General features: G+C 43.0%; 1 protein-coding gene across 1 annotated transcript in view; it reads right to left on the bottom strand.

The window, feature by feature from the left end:
- Positions 1-27,029, bottom strand: part of TXLNG (taxilin gamma) — a 56,751-nt gene that overhangs the window by 8,765 nt on the left and 20,957 nt on the right. Inside the window, exons 4-6 of the mRNA XM_074967411.1 lie at positions 6,153-6,323; positions 4,932-5,126; positions 1,818-1,937 (exon numbers count right to left, since the gene is read on the bottom strand). Coding sequence (XP_074823512.1) covers positions 1,818-1,937; positions 4,932-5,126; positions 6,153-6,323 — 486 coding nt within the window. The remainder of the gene's footprint in view (positions 1-1,817; positions 1,938-4,931; positions 5,127-6,152; positions 6,324-27,029) is intronic.

The following is a 27,029-nucleotide window of genomic DNA, read 5'->3' as shown; positions in this document are numbered from 1 at the left end:
AGAACACGAGGGACACCATAGCACTGGCATGGCTGCCCCATGGGTAGGTACTGGTAGGGAAAACTCTCCAGCATCCATTCACAAGGCATGCATGCACCTAGTGTAATAGATATATGTAATCATTTGAAGAACCATGGCTTGATACAATGTAATATAAATGAGAAAGTTTGATTTACAGTGAAACTTCATACAGTTGAACATGTTCTTGCCTACTCTTGCATTAAATGGTTAAAAAGTTAATTTGTTAAAGAACAAAACAGGTAAAAATTGTGCCAGATTACTTAAGAAACCTAAACAACTCACGGTGTTCTCCTTTTTGTCACAAACTAATAGTTGTTAGCTGATATTTTAAAACCGTTTACTGGTATACTGGAATTGATTTTATTATATGGAAAAAAATCTAACAGTTGGGAAAATTCAGTTTATGTCTGCATTCTGGTAAAATGCCTTAAGTATTAAATGATATGCAGAAGTACAATAAAAAGCTATTCTACTACAAAAATACATAAATGCCCAAGCGTAGAAAAAAATTATGTAGTACAATTAGCTTCACACTTGTGATGTTCTCCTGTCACCTATGTTAAAGAAGTTATTTGCAAAGACTGAACTGGACTACTTCGATGACTTGTCTTATATGAAACAAAACTATGCCAGTAACATTAACAACTCCTGTATGTAAAGCAGCAAGGCTGAAGAGAGAAAGCGTAGTGATGTCAAAGTGGGAGAGTTTGTGTCAGACTTGGCTAAAATTTAAACTTTTTAAAAATCTACTTTGTCTAATTTAAAATCAGGAGATTATCAGTATGTCTTAGCTTTTAGAAAGCAGAAGATTCAAATACTTACACACCTGTAAATCTAAGCAAGAATTCTTCACCAAAACAACTTGGTATCCTCTATCTTTAAATCACAGTCTTCAAAGATTAGTGAACCTGGCCAGAAGTTACTTGATTTTTTGACCCCTTCATCCCAAATCACACAAGTACTCATTCTCAGTGAAGACTATATTCACGCCAATTTTGAAACTTCAAGTTTTTTTTCTATACCCTATCTATAAATACATAATAAAAACAAACAGAAGACATAGGCCTCTCTCCAACACCTTCTAAGATTTTGTTCAAATTCCGGAAACAAAGTCACTACTTTGGGTGGAGGGGGGGTGAATATTTAGGGCCTGATCGAAAGACTCTAATGGACTTTAAAAAGGCTTTGGATCAGGCCTATAATATCTAAAGCCATTTCATCACCAGGAGGGCACGTTTTCAATTGAAGAGTTCAATTGAAGACTTCAGTGTTACGTAGTTTCCAGCCAAGCTGCTAAAATTCCTAGTTTTACACTCTCTCAAATGCTCAGAAAACACTGGGCACACACTTCCTGGTAACAGCAAGTGCTCTTAAAGGTGCTTACATTATTTCTGCTTTCACCCTCTTTCCACCTCACACTTCTTAGAGCATAGTTGACCAAAATTCAGGCATCAGAAGAACAAGGAAGCGTGCTGCAAAAGTTGCACTATGTGGAATAATCTCCAAGCCTAACAGAAGTACCTAAATTGTGTTCAGAGAATGCATTTCTATACACAAACACATACACACACACACCCCTCAAACAGATAATGGTTCTTGCAAAAAAACCTGCAGCTGCATGCACATTATTTGTTTGCACCTATATAGATGTTTATTGCAGGTACAGTTCAGATTCCTTTTAATTTAAACCATTTGGATCTTAGTATCTCGTAGAAAAGGTATTTTAGCCCTAAATATGCTGCCCCTTCAATTGCTGTGTTTTTTGTTTTTTTAAAGTAAGCTTAGAAGCAACTTACGAACTCCCTCTCTCTCTGATGTTTTTCCTCAGCTTCTTTTATAAGTTGTGTGGTTTGCTGAAGTTTGGCATCCACCAGTTGTTGTTGTAATTCTTTATGCTTGAACACTTTGTCAATATGCTAAGGAAAAAGTAAAACCTGACAGTGTAATATGAGCAGTACACAGTTAAGCCAACATAAAAGATTTTTCTTAATGAAAAAAAAAAAAAGAAGTTTTGAACAGTTTTAGTATTCAGGCCTGGTGATCCAATGGTCAGGGTTGCCGGACCATTGGATCACAATATATGCGGTATTTTTCTTTAAGCCCCAGCCTCCAGAGTCAAGTGATTACAGGAGAATTTGAACTTTCATTTAAAAAAGTTTCTGCCTCTCACAGTTGATGAGAGAAGTGTGAAAGCATGACCCAAGTGCATCTTAAAAACCAGAAAGTAAATGCAAAGGTTTGCAAACCGTGGCCTAAAAACAGCTGACTGGTCACATCTCATTTCCAGCTGTTAAACAGCACTAAATTACATTAACTTCCTAGTATTACTTTTCCACATAAACAATTGCTCTGGTTGCCACAGGATGTGATCATGAATGAGAGGGGAGAGCAGTGGTTCATGACAACCTCAGTATTAGAAAGCAATCCACACTATGAAAAAAAATCAGAGAACACTTATTCTACAGTTGTGTGCCTTAGCTGCTGGTGGGGAACCAAAGAAAGCTGTAGTACTCTATGAAAGTGAACTGATTTTAAATCATTAGCACTTCTTTTATTTACAACAAAAATGCAAAAGTAGTTTAATAAATAACCTTGATTTTATTTTTCTACACTCCGAACAGACAACTGTGTACTTAATCAGTGAATATGATTTCCTCAGTATCAATCTAACATAGAACTCAATTAAAATATTTATCTTGAATACATATCTACACCTAGTTACATTTGAAGAATTAATGTATAACCACTGAAATTTGAGGAAAGCTGAACTTTAAATTGTAGCACCACTAAGCAAAGTTAGGAAATGTTTATAATAAATATCATTTATAAATTAGATATTACTGATTATATATAAAAATTGAAAAAAAACATACTACATTTTTTAAAATCTCAATTGTAAAGATCTTAGAAATAGGGTGCTATTTCAGCAGATGTTATGCAAGAAAACAGGAGTTAAGTGGACAAAACAAAGGTAATGGAAAGGAGGCCAGCACACACTTGGGAAACAAAGCAGGCTCCTTAAAAGTTCAAGAAAACAGTAGCACATTGTTTCAAAACAATGAAATACTCTTTTTCCATAAACTAATTTAAAAGAACTCATTTAAACATATGTTTGCATATGACGACTAAGCCAACAACCCAAAATACATCTACAAAAGACCTTCCTAAACATGTTCCACTGCCTTTACTCTTGTTTTAGAGCATAAGAATGGCCATACTGGATCAGACCAAAGGTCCATCCAGTCCAGTATCCTGTCTGCCAACAGTGACCAATACCAGGTGCCCCAGAGGAAGTGAACCTAACAGGTAACGATCAAGTGATCTCTCTCCTGCCATCCATCTCCACCCTCTGACAAACAGAGGCTAGGGACACCATTCCTTACCCATTCTGGCTAACAGCCATTAATGGACTTAACCTCCATGAATTTATCTAGTTCTCTTTTAAACCCGGTTATAGTCCTAGCCTTCCCAACCTCCTCAGGCAAGGAGTTCCACAGGTTGACTGTGCACTGTGTGAAGAAGAACTTCCTTTTGTTTGTTTTAAACCTGCTACCCATTAATTTCATTTGGTGGCCCCTAGTTCTTATATTATGGGAACAAGTAAATAACTTTTCCTTATTCACTTTCTTCACACCACTCATGATTTTATATATCTTGATCATATCCCCCCTTAGTCTCCTCTTTTCCAAGTTGAAAAGTCCTAGCCTCTTTAATCTCCCCTCATATGGGACCCATTCCAAACCCATAATCATTTTTAGTTGCCCTTCTCTGAACATTTTCTAATGCCAGTATAGCTTTTTTGAGATGAGGGAACCAGATCTGTACGGAGTATTCAAGATGTGGGCGTACCGTGGATTTATATATGGGCAATAAGATATTCTCCGTATTATTCCCTATCCCTTTTTAAATGATTCCTAACATCCCGTTTGCTTTTTTGACTGCTGCTGCACACTGCGTGGATGACTTCAGAGAACTAGCCACGATGACTCCAAGATCTCTTTCCCGATTAGTTGTAGCTAAATTAGCCCCCACCATATTGTATGTATAGTTGGGGTTATTTTTTCCAGTGTGCATTATTTTACATTTATCCACATAAATTTCATTTGCATCCAATGAAGTGAGCTGTAGCTCACGAAAGCTTATGCTCAAATAAATCTGTTAGTCTAAGGTGCCACAAGTACTCCTTTTCTATTTGCCATTTTGTTGCCCAATCACTTAGTTTTGTGAGATCTTTTTGAAGTTCTTCACAGTCTGCTTTGGTCTTAACTATCTTGAGTAGTTTAGTATCGTCTGCAAACTTTGCCACCTCACTGTTTATCCCTTTCTCCAGATCATTTATGAATAAGTTGAATAGGATTGGTCCTAGGGCTGACCCTTGGGGAACACCACTAATTACCCCTCTCCATTCTGAAAATTTACCATTTATTCCTACCCTTTGTTCCCTGACTTTTAACCAGTTCCCAATCCATGAAAGGATCTTCCTTCTTATCCCATGACAACTTAATTTATGTAACAGCCTTTTTTGTCCACTCAAATTGAACCATTACCTTATAATATAATGAAAAATACACAATTGCTAATGACAATGCACCACACATTTTAGCACAATTATAATAAGGCCATTAATGTCAGTGGAAATGTCTGGAAAAATAGATCCTTTGAGCTCTGTTAGGGATCCAGAGAACCCCATGGAAATGGGATGGGAATTGAAAGAAGAGATTTTTGGCCAAATAGCCACCTAATTTTTGTTAAGAAGGCCTGAAATTAAAAAAAGGCATTTACCTTTATTTATGTAGAGTATACCATGCAATTTTACCACTTAAATTACTGAAGTATGTTTTTAGAAAGCCACCACTTAAAGTAGTAAGGAAACTAATTTGAGTGCTTATGGAAGCATAAATTTAAATTACCTCTTCCCGTAAAGCATACTGTTCAATTAGTTTCTTCAGCTTCTCCCCCAATTCAATATTTTCCTGGCGGAGCTTGGCATTGTGTATATCATGCTGTTCCAGCTGGGCCTGAATTTCATTCAGTGTAATCTGGAAATGTGCAGTGGCTTCTTTACGTCTCTCCTCTTCTTCACGTGCTTGCTGCATGTTTTCTTCCTTTTATCCAAAAGGATTTGTTAATGGTGTGCAAGTCAAAAGTGACGTAATATGCCCGTATAATCAATCTTTAAGATAGAGATGGGTCAAAATAAATACTTCAGGTCTGAATACTTCTACAACATTGGTGTGTTCAAATACCAAAACCAAAGTTTTGCCCAAACTGACAATTAAATCCTTACCAATTCAGTGTGCTATCAGGATGCTTCTTTAGGGAAGCTGGTTCCTGGTCTTGCAACCACTCTGGCTTTAGCTGGGTGTTTTAATGTAGGTATTTTAATATACATTCAGCAGTCTATTACCATGCTCTATACATTTTGGTATTGGCAAGTGAAGCTCTAGTGTGTTGTTTTGTTTTTACTTTTCAATTGATCTAAAACGGATATGGTTTATAATTGTATGCTTGAAGAGCATTCGTCTTTATGGCTTGAGAAAGAGTTTAACTGATGTTAGTATGGTTTGGTAAGGCCAGCAACGATTATCCAGGAGGCAAAAAAATCCTGCATTGATACATTTGAAATAGAAAACTGAATGGTTTGTGTTCATCTCCTCACCAAGGTTTTTGTACTTCAATTTAAAAGCTACCCTAAAGTTAACAAAACAGTTATTTGGTGAAGCAATTCCCTACAATAACAACACAGGGAAATGAATGGAATCTCAGCCTCTCTTTCCCTTACTCCTGCCAATTCAAGCTTTGTTTATATCTTGTCATTTTACGCTGTTTTGATTTCATTCATGTTATTTTACTAGCAGCCAACAACACAGCTCTCAGTAACTAATACGGCAAGACCAGACACTACAGCAGTCTAAACAAGTATGATTCATGGACCAGTTTGAGAAGGAAACTGACTAAAGTAAACACACCAATTCCCACAATCCCAATACTCAAAATGGTTGTTATTCTCTATTGATCTGGGTATTGGACATGAAACAGTGCAAATACCAGCTAGCTAGCAGCAAGTATGAATTTTAAATAGCAATCAGAAATAGGGTTTACCTTAAAACAATTTATACAAATAAACTAACCTTTAAAGTCTTGTTATGACGCTGAAGCTCCCGGCACAGAGATTCCAGTTTGCTGCGTGCTAGAATGGCCTTGCTATGCTCACTCTGCAAGTGGACTTTCTCTTTCACAACCTGTGCTTGTTTCTTCTGCAGTATCTTCATCTGCTTTTGAACATTCCGGCTCTCCTCCAACTAAAGTTAGAGAGCATAATTAAGAAAATGGCGATGAGTGTGCCATCTTTTTCAACCTAGTCAGAACTTAAACTAAGATTGAATGAACTTTAAGTAGCTTCAGAAGCGAATGGTGAAGGTCTATAGATTTCACTAAGACCAGTGTAGATTACAACAACTGTTTGGGTTTTTTTTTTTTTGGTCCTGGGGAAAAGTTAATCCCAAACGTGTGAATGGACAGTCTTGGAATATAAAACTAAGAAAACCTATTCTGATTTACCAAAAATTTCCTCCGAGTTACAAGGTCTATAGAACTGTTAACCAACAGCCTCTCAGCCTGCATGCAGCTACGCAAGCAGAACCAGACCTATCACTCACAGATATGTGAGGCACTCTGAAAAACCTACCAATTTAAACAGCTTTCACAGCTAAGGATAACACCCCGTGGACTGAAACTTGTTAGTAAATTTATATATGCTATAGTAATAAGTTGTGAATTTCTTCTGTAGAGCATCTCTCAAGAACCAAGATGAATAAACCAACAAGGATTTTTAATCCTACACACCAAAGAAATTCTCCAAAGATGGGATAATTGAATCAGTGTACCTTTTAACTCAGAAAAAGGAAGTTTTTGGTAATTCAGAATAAGTTTTCCTGTTCTTTCATCTACAAGGTCCTCAGATGCATTAACCCAGTGATTCTTAACCTGGGGTGCACGCACTCCATGGGGGTGCGAGATGCCCTTTCTGGGGGTGCGAAAGTTCCTTGTTTCTCGAACATCATTGAACAACAGCAACAACAGAAGAGTCACTGAGCCGGTAAACTTAAAAAAGTGTAATTTTTCATGTATTCTTAATTTTACTGTGAAATTAAAATACATAATTCTCTTTCATTCTGTAGTTATGATATATGTAGGTTTAAAGAACTGACCTACTTCAAACATTTTTATAAGGGGTGCGTGAACATATTTTGAGAATCAAAGGGGTGTAGGCTGCAGTAAAGGTTAAGAACCACTGCATTAACCAATGGGATTGTAATAGGAATGTTAGGTTTAACAAGTTGATCTACTGACTCATCAATTGACAACCTACTATTTAACCATGGTCAAATATCATCTGTTATTCCAGCAACAATGCGCAGATGTAGGTGGTGGCCTAGCTTTTTTATTGCAACACGGTGACATCTGTTAGCAAACTTACTGAAATGTCTTGAGTACTCACTTTACTACATGCTAATGCCATCTGCTGGGGAAAAGGTGAACTAACTTAAAGTTGATCATCTTAATGGCTGTAATCTTCCAGAACAAACATTATACATATATCTATTTGTATTCCAGGCCATCATTGTTCATGGTGGTCTACAAAGCGCATTAAACAAGTTAAAAGACATGGTCCCTGGTCCTAGTCAATCTAAACTGCCACGACAAACCTACAGAAATAAATTCAGAAGGGGGTGGAGACGGGAAAGGAGGGTTTGTGTTCTCCCCGAACACAAAGACAAAAGATGCACAGCCATCAAACCTGCTCCCTATTAACCCCCACTATCCTCAACACAAACAACCTGTTATAGGCCTATGTAAATAAATCCCCACTTCTCTCCCTCAAACACCCCCTCCATCAATTCCCCCCCCACACTTATCCCCAACAAAACCTTCCTGAGAAATACGGAAAGTTCTATGTTAATGGCGGTTTGAGACATCACATCTTTGTAGAGCCCCTCCCCTTCCTGCTGCTTATGAGTCTGTGTGTTTGCTGTAGGAAGAAGGAGCCGCCTGCCCCCCTCTCCCTTCCTGTGATCTGGGAGTCTTTAAAGGTCCTGGGAGGGAGGGGACAATATGCCCAAAAACATTTTGACAGGATGGAATCTTCCAATCAGCAGCGCTTAGAAAGACTGAATAGCTACTGGTTGATTAAAATTCAAGAGATACTTCATAACTGAGACAGAAATCCAGAAGTAGTGAGACATTAACAGTAACATAATAAATTATGCAGAGTTGAGGAAAGCCAAAATAATTTGTATTTTTTTTTTTTTTTAAACACTAGACATGAACGTGGAAACACTGTTAAAGCTAAGTGCAAGCTTTGTTCTCTCGAGTATGAGACAAAGGTAGATAGAATGGAGAACCCTCACTTGAGGAATTCTTGTGATGTGTCCAGCTACTGTCAAAAGATTACAGGCAAACAGCAAAGAATAGTAAACTGGTCGACATCAAAAATTTGTTTTCTTCTGTGTACTCTTTCTACTTTGTCTTTGACAGTAGTATCATGAAGCCTAGTGTCTTTTGATGAATACAGGGATATAAGTGGCAATGAAAATGATGCTAATTCCATTTCTTCATCTTCAAATAAGAATTTTGTTACTTTATCTGCTTCGGCATCAAAAACTCCTACTCCTGGAAAGTCTTCAGATGTTCATCAAATCATTATCAAGAGGTTTTTGGAGAGAATGTCCTACTACAAGAAAAACAAACTTACCCATACATTTGCTAGAGGTAATTATGCCACCAATACTCCAATTTCATATAATCGAAAATCCTTATACACTAAATTTATTTTCATAAGTTGCATCCAAAGGGCCAAGTAGGAAATGGCTTGCAGAAGTCTTCTGAACGCCAAAGCAGAGGATGTGAAAAAGAGTTTGGTGTTCTTACTGCACAAGCTCCTCATGGGCTTCTAGTGTCTGGAGGGATGGAACAATATTCGCAATGAAAGTGTTATCAACTTCATGGTGATAACCCCACAGCCCGTGTTTTATTTATTCCAATGTGTAACTGAGCATCACCACACAGCCCAGTATATTGCTGACCAGTTAAAAAAACCAGTTACTTACTTTCTCGTAAGTATTGTTCTTCGAGATGTGTTGTTCACGTCCATTCCACAGTAGGTGTGCATGCACTGAATGCACGAGCGTCGGAAATCTTTTCCCTTAGCGGCTCCCGGCGGGCCCCTCGAGTGGCGCCACTGCGCCCTGCATATATACCCCCACCGGCCCTACCCCCTCCAGTTCCTTCTTGCCGGTGACTCCGACAGAGGGGTAGGAGGGTGGGCGGTGGAATGGATGTGAACACCACATCTCAAAGAACAGTTACGAGAAAGTAAGTAACCGTTTTTTCTTCAAGTGCTTGTTCACGTCCATTCCACATTAGGTGAATTACAAGCTTACCTCTGAAGGAGGGTAAGAGTCACGGAACAACTGCTTGGAGGACCGCTCTGCCAATTGCCATGCCGTGTCCTCTCTGACCTGCTGGTTGACCGCATAGTGGGTCGTGAAGGTATGCACCGAGGACCAGGTGGCTGCTCTGCAGATCTCCTGGATCGGGACCTGTGCCAGGAACGTCGTGGAAGTTGCCTGTGCCCTGGTCGAGTGGGCTGTGACCGCCGGGGCTGGATGACCTGCGAGCTCATAGCACGCCTGGATGCAGCTTGTAATCCAAGATGAAATCCGCTGTGCCGACACCGGGAGGCCTTTTAACCTCTTGGCCACAGCCACAAACAGCTGTGTGGACTTGCAAAAGGGTTTGGTGAGGTCCAAATAGAACGCCAGTGCTCGACGCACATCCAAGGTGTGCAAGCTGCGGTGACTCGGGACCATATGAGGTTTCGGGAAGAACACCGGCAGACAAATGTCCTGGCCCAGATGGAATTGGGACATCACCTTAGGGAGGAACTTGGGGTGCGGCCGGAGCTGCACCTTATCCTTGTGAAATACTGTGTACGATGGCTTAGAGGTGAGGGCCTCAGTTCGGAAACCCTTCTGGCTGAGTAATGGCAACCAGAAATGTCACCTTCCAGGAAAGGGAGGAGGAGAGAACAGGTAGCGAGGGGCTCGAAAGATGGTCCCATGAGTTTAGAAAGGACCAGGTTAAGGTTCCATGGAGGAACTGGGGGGCGGGAGTATGGGAACACCTGCTGAGGGAGTCCGCCAGCTCGTTCCGCGCTCCCGGGAGATAGGACGCTTCGAGGTGAATCACATGGGCTATGCAAAGGTCCCAGAGGAGGAGAGCCTCGCAACAAAGTGGTGAGGAACGAGTCCCGCCCTGCTTGTTTCTATAAAACATGGCAGTAGTGTTGTCTGTCAGAACTGTCACGCTGTGACCACTCAGAGTGGCGTGAAAGGTCTGGCAGGCGAGACGAACCGCCCTGAGCTGCTTCACGTAGATATGGAGCGACCGCTCTGCTCTGGACCACAACCCCTGCATCATGAGGTCCCCTAGGTGAGCCCCCCATCCGTGGTCTGACGCGTTCGTCACCAGCGTCAGGTGCGGAAGTGGGGCGGCAAAGGGGATGTCTTTGCAAACCACAGGCTGGGACTGCCACAACAGCAGGGAGTCCAGCACATCCCTTGGGGCTGTCACTACCAAGTCCAGGGGGTCCCTGCCTGGGCAGTACACCCGAGCGAGCCACGCCTGCCAAGTCCTGAGTCTCAGTCTGGCATACCTGACCACGTGCATGCATGCTGCTATATGGCCCAGCAGCCGCAGGCAGCACCTGGCCATTGTTGGAAACTGGTGCAGGGAGGCCACTGCTTGTTGGATAGCCTGGAATCGGGATACAGGAAGGCTTGCCCTGGCCTGCCCCGCATCCAGAACCGCCCCTATGAATTCCACTCTCTGCTTGGGTATGAGTGTGGACTTGGGGACGTTGACCGGGAGCCCCAGCTTGTGGAACAATCTCAGGACCACCTCCACATAGCCCCACACCTCCGCCTTGGATCGGCCCGCCAGGAGCCAGTCGTTGAGGTACGGGAGAACCGCAAACTGATAATGTTCTCGGCCCACGGTGAAGCGTAGGAACCGCCAATGTGTTGGGAAAATGGTGATATGAAAGTACTCGTCCTTCATATTGAGGGCGGCGTACCAGTCCCCCAGATCCAGGGAAGGGATGATGGTGCCCAGAGAAACCATGCAGAACCGGGCCTTGACCAGAAACTTGTTGAGCCCGTGCAGGTCTAGGATTCGGCGAAGGCCCCCTTTGGCCTTGGGGATGAGAAAGTACCGGGAGCAGAACCCTTTTCCCCTTAGGCCGCGAGGCACCGCCTCTACTGCCCCCGCCTGTAGCAGCGAGCGGACTTCCTCCTCTAGGAGATACTCGTGAGACGGGTCCCTGAAGAGGGACAGGGAAGGGGGTTGGAAGGGAGGCGAACTGCAGCAAGTACCCGTTCCGCACCGTGCGTAAGACCCAACGGTCTGACATAATGGTGGACCATGTACGGGAGAAATGGGACAGGCTCTTCAGGAAACAAAGGGACAGATCTGGTGGCTGGTCTGGTACACTGTCCTCAAGCAAGCCTTCAAAAGCCTGGCTTAGTGCCCGGCTAGGGTTTGTGCTGGCCTTGGTTCATGGCCTGGCGCATTATTGTTATGCCATCGCCTGTTATCCCTGCCTCGCCTACGGTAAGGCTCATGCCTATGGCGAGGCTGGCACTGGCGTTGCGGGGGAGGCTGCAACTTAAAGGGCTTCCTCTGGGTCTCCGGGATGTGCACATACCCAGCGACTTGAGCGTAGCCCGTGAGTCCTTGAGGCTATGCAGCCTTGCGTCTGCCTGGTCCGAGAAGAGCCCAGACCCTTCGAAGGGGAGGTCCTGGAGCGTATTCTGGACCTCGGGGGGGGGGGGGGGGGGGAGGGGAAGGCCTGACTCCTGGAGCCAAGCTGAGAGCCTCATGATCACCCCTGACACGATTGTTCTAGCTGCAGCGTCTGCTGAATCCATGGAGGCCTGGAGAGAGGTCTTGGCTACTGCCTTGCCCTCGTCCACCAGGGCCGTGAACTCCTGCTGGGAACCTTGCGGGAGGTTGTCCTTAAACTTCCCCACTGCCGCCCAGGAGTTGAAATTGTGCCTGTTCAGGATGGCCTGCTGGTTAGCAATCCTCAACTGAAGGCCCCCAGATGAGTACACCTTTCTACCAAAAAGGTCCAGGCGTTTCGCCTCCTTGGCCTTAGGGGCCAGGGCCTGCTGTCCATGGCGCTCCCTTTCGTTCACTGCCGAAAGCACTAGGGAGCATGGACTTGGGTGGCAGAATAGGAACTCATAGCCCTTAAATGGGGCAAAGTATTTACACTCCACTCCTTTAGCCATTGGAGTGCTGGAGGCCGGGATCTGCCATATAGTCTTATAGTTAGACTGAACGGTCTTAATGAGCGGGAGCGCTATTCTGGATGGCCCTTCAGGGCTCAAAATGTCCACCATGGGGTCCTCCTGCTCAACCGTCTCCTCGGCCTGCAACCCCAAATTTTGGGCAGCTCTACGCAGCAGTTCCTGGTGGGCTCTATGGTCTATTGGTGGAGGGCCGGATACCTCTGTACCTGCCACCGGCTCATCGAGGGAAGATGAGGAGGTTAGCTGCTGCTTGACCCCCTCTGGTTGGTCCTCCTGTTCCCCATCTCCTGTGGTAAGGGCCCCCAGCTCAGGCCGGGGTGGGAGTCCATGGGACAGCACTGGGCTCGGTGCTGGACTCTCTGGTCTATGCTGGAGGACTGGATACTGTTGCCTCTGGCACCGTCTGGCGTCGGTGCGGGGAGCGGGTCCGCTGCACCGAGTAACTTGTCCTGGACGGGGCCCCTTGGTGCTCCTGATAGGCCCAGGGGGTCCAGAAGGGCCAATGGCCTGGTGGCCCCCATTGAGGTTGCCAGCTCCCCTGAGGGTCCCTGCTGTCCAGGCCCCGGTGCGGGTAGCTATAGTGGCCGGAGCCGGCACCAGACTGCAGCAACGCCGATCGCGAAGGCCATGGCGGTGCCAACAATCTGCGCCGGCGGGAGAACGAGCAGCTCCTGGCTGAGCGGGACTGGGAACGGTACCGGTACCCCTGGGACCGGGACCTGGACCGGTGCTGGTGTTCCCTGAACCAGGACTGCCTGCGGGAGACCTCTGGTGAGGGCCGTCTCGACTCCCAGTGCCAGTCTCTGGGCGGTGCCGGAGAGTGGTGTGCCCTTTCTGGCGCTTCTTCGTGTTGACCTGCTGCTGGTGCTGCAACCTCCTTCTGGGCCGCTGGCAAGTGCGAGTCTGCGGAGTCGGAGCTTGACCCGGACCAACTCCGGGAGTGGAGTCGGGATGATGTCTTCAAGCGGCACACCATTGCCGGCTTACCCCTCAACGGCGCCCGAGGCATGGGTGCTCAAGGGTTCTCCCCATACAGGAGGGGGCTCGCTGCTGACAGCTCGATGGGGTCCTTTGCGGCATCAAAGGTTCCAGGCATAGAAGGCTGATCCGTCATGCCCTTGAGCCCATCGTCTGCACTGACTTCACTTAAGTCTGGGCTCGGTGAGGCTTGTGCCGCTGGGACCGCCTGTGTCAGCGCCGGTACCGTGGCCTTCCAGCTCGTCTGTGCCTTGGGAGGTGCCAGCCTCCTGTGCGGGGAATGACCAAGCCTTCCTTCAGGCTGCGCCGGGGACCGCACCAGGGAGGACGATTGGTGCTGGGGCCTAGCCTGGCACTCCGGGGCTGACAGTTTACAGTGCTTCGCCGGTGCCGGGTCTCCCGACGGCTCCGGGGCATTATGCACCGATGAAGCCTGAGCCGGCGTTGGGTGCTCCGGGCCCGGTGGCTGCAATGCGGCCTCCATCAACAGTTGCTTTAGGCGAAAGTCTCTCTTTCCTTGTCCTTGGCTGGAACGCCTTGCAAATCCTACACCTTTCAGCTTGATGTCCGTCCCCCAGGCAACGTAGACACGAGTCGTGGGGGTCACTAGCTGGCATAGGTTTGCGGCTCGCGGCGCAAGCCTTGAAGCCATGGGCCTGCGGCATGCCCCGCGGCTGGTGCTGGAGGCCTCCAAGCACCTACTCACTTAAGTGTTCACAATCTATATGTAAGCAAACGAATAACAGCTACTCTAAAGGCTAAGGGACTGCTCTTCTATATGAGAGAGAGAGAGAGAGAGAGAGAGAGAGAGAAAGGTTGTTCCAACGCCGCCACAGATGGTAAGAAGGAACTGGAGGGGGTTGGGCCGGCAGGGGTATATATGTGGGGCGCAGTGCCGCCACTCGGGGGGCCTGCCGGGAGCCGCTAAGGGAAAAAGTTTCCGACGCTCGTGCACGCAGCGTGCACACACCTAATGTGGAATGGACGTGAACAAGCACTCGAAGAAGAAAATATAATTAGTGAATTGGGTCCACAGAAGATTATTTTGGTTGTGAACAACAACATGGCTAACATGAACACTACTTGGGGTTTTGCTGATGAGTACCCACAACTTCTGTGTTATGGATATGCTGCCCATATGTAGGGGCAAGGTTGCGGAAGATTGGCGAGGAGCTAAGTGGTGGACTGAGTATGTGACTGGATGTAAGCGGAGGATGCAGGCAGTTTCAATGAACTTTGTCCGACAGACCCTGCCAAAAGATATTGTAGCATAGCTCACCATATTTTTGCCTGTAAACAAGTTAGTTTATGTAATAAGCATAAATTATATATGTAAGAATGTAACCAGCTGTTGACCCCATGTACCCCCGAGATAAGCGCAAGGAATATAGCGCTGCAGACGACTTTCCCCCCATGGAGTCCTGCCTGGTCAGCTGTCCCAAACAGCCAGAGTCCCCTGCAGCCCCTCTGCGCGTCCTAGGGGCTCCCCGCGCAGTTTACTATTCTTAGGCCTGAGTGTCCTCCTTTCACTGGTATCTCCCACCCCAGCCCTTGCGGGCACACCATATTATGCAGTTTTTCACTTGCGATGTTGAAGATCTGACAACTTTGCACCACCTGCTACAAGTGAAAAGCGCGGTCAAAATTTTCAAAAGCAACAAGTACCAGCAAACATTTTTCAGCATCAGTTAGTATAGCACTCAATTTCATTCACACTGAGTAGCCTAGTCTTACTCGATGGGCATCTTCTATTAAATGTCTCAAACTTCAAATATGCAAAAAGACTTCATACAGCTGCTCTTGAAGAAGAGGTGGCTGGGTGTGCTCTCTGAGTAGTCTGCACTAACATTTTTGATGATGATGTGTCAAGGTTCCTTCCCCACTGTGAACTCTAGGGTACAGATGGGGGGACCTGCATGAAAAACCCCCTAAGCTTATTTTTACCAGCTTAGGTTAAAACTTCCAAGGTACAAAGTACTTTACCTTTTGTCCCTGGACCTTATTGCTGCTACCACCAAGCGTCTAACAAATATAACAGGGAAAGAGCCCACTTGGAAACATCTTTCCCCCCAAAATCCCAACAAGCCCTACACCCCCTTTCCTGGGGAAGGCTTGATAAAAAATCCTCACCAATTTGCATAGGTGAACACAGACCCAAACCCTTGGATCTTAAGAACAATGAAAAAGCAATCAGGTTCTTAAAAGAAGAATTTTAATTGAAGAAAAAGAATCACCTCTGTAAAATCATGATGGTAAATACCTTATAGGGTAATCAGATTCAAAACAGAGAATCCCTCTAGGCAAAACCTTAAGTTACAAAAAGACACAAAAACAGGAATATACATTCCATTCAGCACAACTTATTTTATCAGCCATTTAAACAGAACAGAATCTAACGCATATCTAACTAGATTGCTTATTAACCCTTTACAGGAGTTCTGACCTGCATTCCTGCTCTGGTCCCAGCAAAAGACAACACAGACAGAGAGACCCTTTGTTTTCGCCCCCTCCAGCTTTGAAAGCATCTTGTCTCCTCAATGTTCGTTTTGGTCAGGTGCCAGTGAGGTTGTCTTAGCTTCTTAACCCCTTACAGGTGAAAGGGTTTTTTCTCTGGCCAGGAGGGATTTAAAGATGTTTACCCTTCCCTTTATATTTATGACATGATGTCTTTTGGATGTGAAAAGAAATTAATTTAACTGCTTCATACTGTAAAGTCAGACTATGAAAAATAATAGTTCTACACTGTCTGATGCCAAGAACGAGTTTCTCAATGTTAAGAAACCTGTAAGAATACTGAACACAGTCTATTTACAAAAGCGGAAGAGAAAGAGAGAAGATAATATCACCCAAAAAAAAAAAAAAAAAAAAATCAAGTGATCACTCTCGCACATGCTTCCAGGGCCAAAATCTGACCATGAATCTGATTCACCTTGTGATCTCACAGTGACTGTTGCAAATTTTAAAGAAAATACAAACAAGCAATGATGATGGAGACAGCAAAATATAAGCAAAAAAGAAGCCCAGTCAGTTGTAAAACAATGCAAAGTGCAGTCCCAGCAGCTGAATATAAAAACAACATGCTCCATGATGGTGGAAAGAATTGTGTCCTCCTCATGTTCTTGCTACAGTGGCAGATATTCTTTTAACACTTGTGCGCTCTATTGCATGTGAGGAACAAAACTGGTTGGTTTGGGGAATCATCATTCAAGAAACAGAAATAGATTGAAGACCTCCACTGCTGGGAAGCTGGTGATCATGTATCAAAATATGATTAAAGAAAGGACAGATGAAAAGTTCATCTGAAGAATATTAAGTTAAGAGGGAGAATGAGTTACTGATGAATTTGATAACAAAGATAGATGAAACAGCTGATGCTTAATGATGAAAAGATAATGAACAGCGTGATTCTTGAAGAGCTAACCTGTTGCTAACCTAGCATAACTGCATTTAAAATTGACTTTTTTCTTTTATAGTTGCCATGTTTGTTTTATTTCATTTTTCTTTTGCAATTATGAACCTTATTCAAGATTGAACATTTAAACATTAACCTAAGATTGCTAAAAAAGGTAACAACTTTTTTTTGGTGTGATATTCACCATTTCACATTTCTCTGAATTAAAATAACTAAATTGTTTTTTGGACACAGGCATAAGTATCCAAGACTAAACCTACTGCAGACTATAAAGTCTTACTCTTGTTCGGTACTGCTGTATTAACTAATGTCCCAAAATTAGCAGTCGTTACTATTTAAGAATTGCCCAGGTATCAAAGCCTTTTAGAAAGACAGAACAGACAGCTAACAGAATAAAAACCCAAGGTCAAACAGCTAGATTTTTTTCATAATCTAAGAAATTAGAGTTGCTGCATCCTTTCACAAAACTGAGAGACTTCCCCTTTTCCCTGTCTGTGAATAAGTAAATGAATTAAAATATTAATATCAAACACTGATATTATATGTGCCATATACAGTAGTTAAACAGTGTCAACTCCTGCTGTGAATGATAACTTAGCTGAAAGCTGAGCAAAGATCTTGTGATAAGTAATATACAGATTTTCTCCTGGGTGATGATCCAAGTCAGTCAATTGACCAGTTCCTGAAACTGAGTAATTAGTAAAGAAAGTGCACATGCTTATGTGTATGTTTTAAAGACTGTCGGGGAGTTATAGTGTCTGTCCTTGTTTTGTAACATGTTTAAATCAAAGATTGCTGTAAAGTAGTTTTAAAACTGAACAAGTTACTGTTATTAACTGGTTTCAGAGTAGCAGCCATGTTAGTCTGTATCCGCAAAAAGAAAAGGAGTACTTGTGGCACCTTAGAGACTATCCAATTTATTTGAGCATAGGCTTTCGTGAGCTACAGCTCACTTCGTCGGATGCATTCAGTGGAAAATACAGTGGGGAGATTTATATACATGGAGAACATGAAACAATGGGTGTTACCATACACGCTGTAACGAGAGTGATCACTTAAGGTGAGCTATTACCAGCAGGAGAGCGGTGGGAAAAAAACCATGATAGCTCATCTTAAGTGATCACTCTCTTGTTACAGCGTGTATGGTAACACCCATTGTTTCATGTTCTCCATGTATATAAATCTCCCCACTGTATTTTCCACTGAATGCATCCGACGAAGTGAGCTGTAGCTCACGAAAGCCTATGCTCAAATAAATTGGTTGGTCTCTAAGGTGCCACAAGTACTCCTTTTCTTTTTGTTATTAACTAACATGACAGAGCACTGCATATGTCTATCACAGTTAGTATTTCATACTGCCTTTCAAGTTCTAGCTGTATGCAGACATAAAATGAGACCAAATGTGCAAGCTTTTCGAACTGCAGAGTCTGTCATAAATGTAGGAGTTTATGTTAGATAGTCAGTGATCCTAGGGCTAATTTCATTAATTGGAAAAACAGGTAATGTGGACTGGATAGCGTAGATCAGTGTTTCTCAAACAAGGATTCCGCTGGTCCCACTGATCAACTCCCCCCCTCCCTTCCAATGCCTCCTGCACATTGGGGAACAGCTGTTCAGCAGCGTGCTGGAGGCACTGGGAGGGCAGGGGAGGAGCGGGGACACGGCAGGCTCGGAGGAGGGTGTGGAATTATGTCTGGGTCCATCGGCCCCGCTGATCAACTCCTCTCCCTCCCTCCCAGTGCCTCCTGTGTGTTTCAGAAATGCCTTTTCACTGACTGCCCACCTCGGCAAGCACACCTATCAGACCACCCTCGTTGTGTCCAACTGCCCAACCAACTACACACTAGCACTCCTACAAGGAGCAGACATGAATTATTGGATCTCCTGGGCAGAGGAGGTTGTGCAAGCACAACTATGGTCTAGATGTAGAAATATGAACATCTATGAGAAGATTACACAGGAGATGTATGCAGAGGGGTATGGCAGGGATCAGCAACAGTGCCATGTGAAAGAGAAGGAATTTTGCCAGGAATACCACAAGGTCAGTGAGCGTAATAAGATCTGGTGCTGCCCCACAGACCTGCTGCTTTTACAACAAACTGCATGCCATACTTGGCAGAGACTCCCATGAGCACCCTGCAGACCACTGTGGGTACCACAGAGGAGCCTGTGACAGACACTCCTGATGTGAACAGCGAATAGGAAGGAAGAGGAGCAGGTGGTGGGGGTTGTTATATGGGAAGGGACTCCAGCCATACCACAAGCCAGGAGCTGTTTGAGATTCTGCTGCAGTCTAGCCAGTCCTGTCTGGTGAGCATAGATGAGCCTGATGTAGAGAGAGGAAGCTCAGCTAAGTGTGTGCACACACTTTTCCTTAGAATGTTTAAATTTAAAAATGGCCCCTAGACCACCCCTAAGTTAAGACAAAGGTATAGACTTTTCACTGTTTACTTGCACAAGAAGAGATAAAAAGGTACAGAGGCAGAGTTGGAATCTGCTTTTCATTCTGCTGTTGGATTATGCAGCCAGGGGCCATGCAGTGCACTTTGTTTATGTTAGTAGGGATGTCCCTTTTATTTTCCCGAGAGATCTCAATGAAACTTTCATGGAGATACTCTGCAATCCTCTCCAAAGGTTTCTGGGGATTGCAGCACTTTTTCTTCTTCTGCTATAGGACACTTTCCCACACCACTCAGTAATGAGTTTAGTTGGCACCACTGCAGCATATGGGCTACAGGCACAGGCAGCTTCAGGACTCCAGTAGCAGCTGTGTTCTCTGTGCCTTTGCAAACCTCAGGAGTGAGATATCAACTAAAACCACCGCTCCCTGTGGAAAACAGTGCCAGTAATCAGTGTCACTGCCCTATACTCATGGAACAGGGCCTGAAGTTTTATAGCTTCATGCAACAGAAAATCATTCCTACCCCTCACCCTTGCTCTGCCATACTTCCTGGGGCTGGAGAGCATTGCAGTGCTGAGGGAGTCCAAAGCTGAAGTGTTAATAAGCATTTCTTATTAAAAGTGTTTATGGGAATAAGGGAAGGGATATTTTAAAGTTATCTATCCCTTTCCATGGTGATTGTTAATCCAATGGTACATATGTCTGTTATTAATCAGCAGCTTCTGGCATGGCAAGTTTGAGGGGTGCCCCATCCATGCCCGCAGAATGCCTCGCACTCAAGAGGAGAAAGAAGAGGGCTAGGGAGGACATGTTCAGCAAAATTACACGAACTACTGCTGCACTGGACTGTGAACAAAGGGCTTGGAAGGCCGACATGACTGACAGCATGGAGAAAGAGGACAGGAAAAAGGCCCAGGAGTCCCAGCATGACAAGGAGATGGAAACGCACCTGCACATAATGGGTCTTCTCCAGCAGCAAACCAAATGCTGCAGACCATGGTTGACCTACAAGTCCCAAAATTCAAGACTCCCCACCCTTTGCTGTCCTTGGAAAACTCTATGGTGGCCACTCCCTACACCTCCCCATCCCACAACATACCATATCCCATCACAGGCGAATCCTTACCCCTACACCACTCTATGCCAGGGGACAGCAAGGAAAACCTCAACTTCACATAACCTGACCTGTGAGAACCACACAGTTGGTGTATGTCTAGCATCAACCAACTACATTTGTGCACTCAAATAGACAAATGTTTACTCCCTTTCTAATTTTAAATGTTCACCCTTTTAATCTAGGTTAACAGTTTGTATATCATTGCCACCCCCATACTGATTTTCTGCACCGTTTTCCCCCCACTCAATGAAGTTCTATTTTTGAAGAATTAAATTTTCTGTTGGTTTACAACAAATATTTCAGAGTGCCTAGCAGCAGACAAAGCAAACAGTATATGAAAGATACAAACCAAACACCACATAAAATTAATAGATTCAGGAAAAACCTGGACACTTATAAATGCACATCAAACACGACAATTCTTAGCAGCACCCAAAGCTCCAGGCCCAGTGAGTACTCCAGCACAGAGTACTACTGTGACTAACTGTTGAAGTGCTCTTTCAAAGCCTCCCTCAAATGCATAGTTCCACGCTGGGCTCTTATAGTAACTTTGGCATCTAGCTGTTCAAGGCCAGGAGACATGCTCCACTTCCACCCGGGCGGCAGCTTTTCCTCCTTTACCTCACATACATTATGCAGGATGCGACAGACAGCTATAACCACAGCAATATTTTTCTCACTGAGATCCAATCTAGTGAGTAAACTCTACCAGCGTTCCTTCAATCTACAAAAAGCACATTCAATGTCATTGTGCACCTGTTGAGGTGGTAACTGAATCTTCCCTGGTGCTGTCAAGGTGGCCAGCGTATGGCTTCATGAGCTAGAGAAACAAGGGGTAAGCTGGGTCCCCCAGAATCACTTCTGGCATTCCAATATTCTCAATGGTAATCCGCCAGTTGGGAAAGAACGTTCCTGCTTGTAGCTTTCTGAAGAGTCCTGTGTTCTTAAAGATGCGAGGGTCATCCAGCTTCCCTGACCAAACCACATTGATAGGTGAAGCAATACTGGTTATCCATCAAGACTTGCATAACCATAGAAAAGTAGCCCTTTCTGCTGATGTACTCCGTAGCAAGGCAAAATAGGGATATGCATGCCATTTATCATCCCATTGAGGTTTGGGAACCCCATTGCTGCAGATCCATCCATTATGTCCTTCTGCACGCTGCCGAGAGGCACAGTCCTACATAGCAGATGATTAATGGCTGTAAACACTTGCATAACAATGGCTCCCACTGTGAATTTTCTAACTCCAAAATTATTTTACACTGCCTAATGGCAATCTGGCATTGCAAGGCTAGAGTGCAATCTCACTCATTTCTCCACTGTCAATGCAGCTCTTGTTCTGGTGCCCCTGCACTGGGGGGCTACAGTGAGCTCAGCACACAGATCCAGGAATGCAGCCTCTCTCATCCCAAAGTTCTGCAACTTCTGCTGGTTGTTCAAATCCTACCTTACAATGCCATCTCGCCAATCAGTGCTCATTTCTCGCGCCCAGAACTGGAGTCCATCTGAAGCTGCTCTGTGAATGCCACCCAACAAACTTGAATTTCCCTCAGCAATCTGTTGTTGAAGAAATCATCATGTCCCCTTTTGCTGAGATACTCCTTTGGGTCTGCAAATGCAGGAAAATTGTGCATCCTGTATTTGCAATGTTCATTCATGAGATAATGCGGAGCTCCGCGGACTCCATGCTTCTGTCAAAGATAGCAGGCACCAAAAAGTGCCAAGCAGGCTGATAAGATATTTTCTAAAAGGCACAAAAAAAATTGGTTTTGGATGGAGAAAGTTGCATGCTGGGACCTTGATCACTAGGTCCCAGAGATACCTGGGCTAGCCTTTGTATCCCACAAAACATGAAAATTTCCCGAAAGACAACACACAATATGGTGGTGTGACACACTGGTATACTTACTCTGACTACACTGCACTTAACAACAACAAAAGCACTCATGGTATGTGTTACAACAACGCAAGCAGCCAAGTGTGCATGCGCCTGAGTGATTTATGTGGCTGTATGCCAACATAGCTTGCGTTGACCACAGTTTATATTGCAGACATGGCCTTATTAAAAAAATCTAAAAAGAGTCATCTTCTCAAGATAGTAATTGAGTATAAATGTTATTTTCTATTGAGGTTATGTAATTTAATTCTGAAAACCTGAATGGCTAAAACTAGAAAATTTTTTATAACCAATTATAGTCCAAATACTATTTTTGTCTTCTCATACCCTCTATTATTATTTGCAGTTAAGGATAGTTAATAAAACTTTATAAAACTAAATTTAGCTTTCACGCCCCTTTTATATAGTTATGCAACTGAAACTAAAAGAACCTTAAGAGAGGTGGTACAGGTAATCAGTTGCTTAAATAAGGTTAATTCTACATCTTATCTTTCTTACACTGTTCTAAAAAATTAGTGCTTTAAAATATACATGACTTTTTTGACATTTCACAGTATTTGACCAATATTTGACTGTCATTTGACTATTACTGTAGTCAAATGTCCAACCCTAAAATGGTTTCCTGCCTTCAAGTCAGGTTCAAAGAGAACTATATACCCAGGGTTTTAAACTCTCCCTTTACTACTGAAGACTAGTCTACACTAGAAGCGCTACAGAAGCTGCATCCCTGTGGCGGATCTGGTGAAGAAGCTGTAAGCCGACAAGAGAGCTTTTCTGTCGATTTAATTACTCCACCTCCATAAGAGGCGGCAGCTATGTCAGCAGGAGAAGCTCTCTGACCGACACAGTGCTGTCTACACCGGCGCAGGTCAGTGTTATTTACGTTGCTCAGGGGTAGGGAATATTCACACCTTTGAGCTATATAAATTATACCAAAGTAAGTGGTAGTGTAGAAAAGCCCAAAAAGACCACCGTGTGGAGCATCCTCCTATTGAAGGCAACATCAGCTGATGCCTGAATATCCAGCTTGTAAAGTTTTAAAAGATGTGAATAGATGTGACCAGATAGCTATTCTAGAGATCTTTTCATATGGTGTATAAAAATCGCTGTGTCCACGAGATTGCTACTGCCCTTTATGCTGGTTACGGGAAAAGGACTGACCTATAGGGCTGGGTGGATTGATTTAAATAAATTTTCATCTTGATTTGCATTTATACTTTTTAGTTTCCTAAAGAAAGGCAGACTCTCATTGGTTGGTAAACATTAAACCATCTTGATCTGTAGCTAAATAGATCCTTAAAACCTAATCTTGTACTACTATTTGCTAACCACGAGGATACATTATATCTATATACTACAGCTGTCAAGCGATTAAAAAAATTAATCACAATTAATCGTGCAATTAAGAACATTAATAGTTATTAACTGCACTGTTAACAGAATACCATTTATTTAAATATTTTTGGATGTTTTCTACATTTTCAAATATATTGATGTCAGTTATGACAGAATAAAAAGTGTACACTGCTCACTTTATATTTCAGATTGCAAATATTTACACCAAAAAAAAAAAAAAAACAAAAAAATAGTATTTTTCAATTCCCCTAATACAAGTACTGTAGTGCAATCTCATGAAAGTTGAACTTATAAACGTAGAATTATGCACAAAAAGTAACTGCAGTCAAAAACAATTCAAAACATTAGAGCCTACAAGTCCACTCAGTCCTATTTCTTGTTCAGCCAATCGCTCAAACAAGTTGTTTACATTTATGGGAGATAATGCTGCCCACTTTTTGTTTACAATGTCACCAGAAAATAACAGGCGTTTGCATGGCACTGTTGGAGCCGGGGTAGCAAGATATCTACATGCCAGATGCGCTAAAGATTCATATGTCCCTTCATACTTCAACCACCATTCCAGGGACACGCGTCCATCCTGATGATGGTTTCTGCTTGACAACAGTACAAAGCAGTGTGGACCGACGCATGTTCATTTTCATCATTTGAGTCAGATGCCACCAGCAGAAGGTCGATTTTCTTTTTTGGTGGTTCGTGTTCTGTAGTTTCCCCATTGGAATGTTGCTCTTTTAAGACTTCTGAAAGCATACTCCACACCTTATCCCTCTCAGATTTTGGCAGGCACTTCAGATTCTTAAAACTTGGGTTGAGTGCTGTAGCTATCTTTAGAAATCTCACATTGGTACCTTCTTTGTGTTTAGTCAAATATGCAGCAAAAGTGTTCTTAAACGAACATGTGCTGAGTCATCATCCGAGACTACTATAACATGAAATATTGGCAGAATGCGGATAAAATAGAGCCGGAGACATACAATTCTCCCCCAAGGAGTTCAGTCACAAATTTAATTAACACATTATTTTTTAACGAGCATCATCTGTATAGAAGCATATCCTCTAGAATGGTGGCCGAAGCATGAAGGTGCATTTGAATGTTTAGCATATCTGGCATGTAAACACCTTGCAATGCCAGCTACAAAAGTTCCATGAGAATGCCTGTTCTCACTTTCTGGTGACATTGTAAACAAGAAGTGGGCACCGCGATCTCCCATAAATGTAAACAAACTTGTTTGTCTTAATGATTGGCTGAATGATAAATAGGACTGAGTGGATTTTTAGGCTTTAAAGTTTTGCAGTGTTTTGTTTTTGAGTGCAGTTATGCAACAAAAAAATAATTCTACATTTGTAAGTTCAACTTTCATGATAAAGAGATTGCACTACAGTACTTGTATGAGGTGAACTGAAAATACTGTTTCTTTTATCATTTTTACAGTGCATATATTTGTTATACAAAATATAAAGTGAGCAGTGTACACTTTAAAAAATATAGAAAAACCATCCAAAGTATTTAATAAATTTCAATTGGTATTCTATTGTTTAACAATGGGATTAAAACTGCGATCAACCGAGATTAATTTTTTTTAATCACATCACGAGTTAACTGCAATTAACCGACAGTCCTACTATACACACTTATTTAAGCAATTATATATCTTAGCAGATTTATGCTGATTCTTAATTTTTACAGTTAGAAATAATGAATGATGCATTTCTTATTTACTAGATAAGGATTCATTTTTTACTCTTGATTTGTGTAAAGCTGCATTTGTATGAAAACTGGAATTCATTTAAAATGCACAGCATTTTAATTTTTATTAGTAAAATAAAACTACCTTACAGGTTTGGATACCTAAGAAACAAGTAGGTTATCAAAACATGTTTTGCATTTAAAATGGATACATTAAACAAAGGAAGAATTATCTGTAGTTAGTGATTTGAACTGATTGTTTCTGGTCACTTTGTCCTTAAAGATTTTAAAACTAAGACCTTATTGTCTCACACTTTGTTTCTATTTGTAGATTGGAAAAAAAATAAAACAAGTTGTTTTTGCTCAATTGCCAATTGGATTCTCAAATTTGAATAAGCTAGTCATTGAATTGAACTAGATGAAGAAACTGAAATGAAGAAAATATGCTCTTTGCACCTGCATAAGAAGCTAGCGTTGTCAAAGTTGATCTACCACTACAACAAACTTTGATTTCAGGTGTTTAATGCCCAACACCATTTCAATGGCATAACTTTCTTTAAAACTTGACAGTAAATATATACCGCTTGAATGTTTCTTTTTAACTTACATGATATTAATAGATTATAGTAAAAAGAAAGTTAAATATGATTTTTATCCACTCTGCTTATAGGATTAATGGATGCACCATCTCAACAATCTTGAAATAGGAGATTTGACTTCTTTCCTTTAGGTGCCCAATGGCAGAAAATAAATACAGCATTAGAACCAATGTGTGATGGAGACAGACACTCAGGGCTCTAAGAAGATCTAACCTTTACCAGAGCTCCTCTCTTGGGTGAGATGGTTTTAGACAAGTGGGGAGCATGATTTCGAGGGCTCTTAAACTGTGTTAATTTTTGGGATAAGGGTCAATTTGTTTGGGGAATAAAACCTTATTGTGGAATATGTAGTCCTGTTCTCAATATCAGAGCCCAAGCTCTGACACCCCTTGGGTGGAGGTGATGGTAGACAGGAAGGCCACCTTGATTGACAGGAAATACAAGGATAGCTTTCCAATGGATTCAGAGAGGTTCCGAGTCAGATTAACCAAACTGAGATCCCATTGCGGTGCTCAATGAATCCTAAGAGGATGATAGAGAAAATTCTCTCTGAGGAAATGCTTCATATTCCACTGTAAAGAGATCCTCTTTCTGCCTGTGGAAGAAAATATGCTAGAAAATGCAGCCACTTGATATTTTAACATTGAAGCTGTGAAGCTCTTTATTAGATCCTACTGGAAGAATTCGAAGGTCGGTGATATAGATGGTGACGGAGACATACTATGTTTCTTGCATCACTGCTTGAACTTCTGCCAGGTTCCAGAATTGAAAAAAAATAGTGGAAGCTTTTCTAGATACCAGCCGAGTGGAGACCATGTCTTCCAAGTAGCCTCTTGCTTTCATGTGTGACGGCTCAAAAGCCAGGCAGTTATTAGATACTTTGGCTCTGGGTTACAAAATCAGTCCCTGAGAAAACAGATCCTGTCTTAATGGACTCCCCACTGGGATCAGAAACATTTGGCCTAACTCACGCAATACAGAGCCACTAATACTATCTGTGTTTATTCCCTCGTGATCTTCGCCTATTGCTCTTGGATATCACTTTTAGAGAAAAGGAGACACCTCACGGCTTGTTCACGATGCAAATAGATCTCTCTCTGGTACTCCAAATTTCCTCATTAGAAACTAAAAGATTTCTGGATGGAGAAACAATTTTGTATGATCTAGCTGTTCCCTGCTTC

This window comes from Natator depressus, chromosome 1, assembly GCF_965152275.1.
Source record: "Natator depressus isolate rNatDep1 chromosome 1, rNatDep2.hap1, whole genome shotgun sequence".
Classification (NCBI taxonomy): Eukaryota; Metazoa; Chordata; order Testudines; family Cheloniidae; genus Natator; species Natator depressus.
Note: the sequence above shows the minus strand (reverse complement) of the source record. Positions and strands in the feature narration are given on the sequence as shown.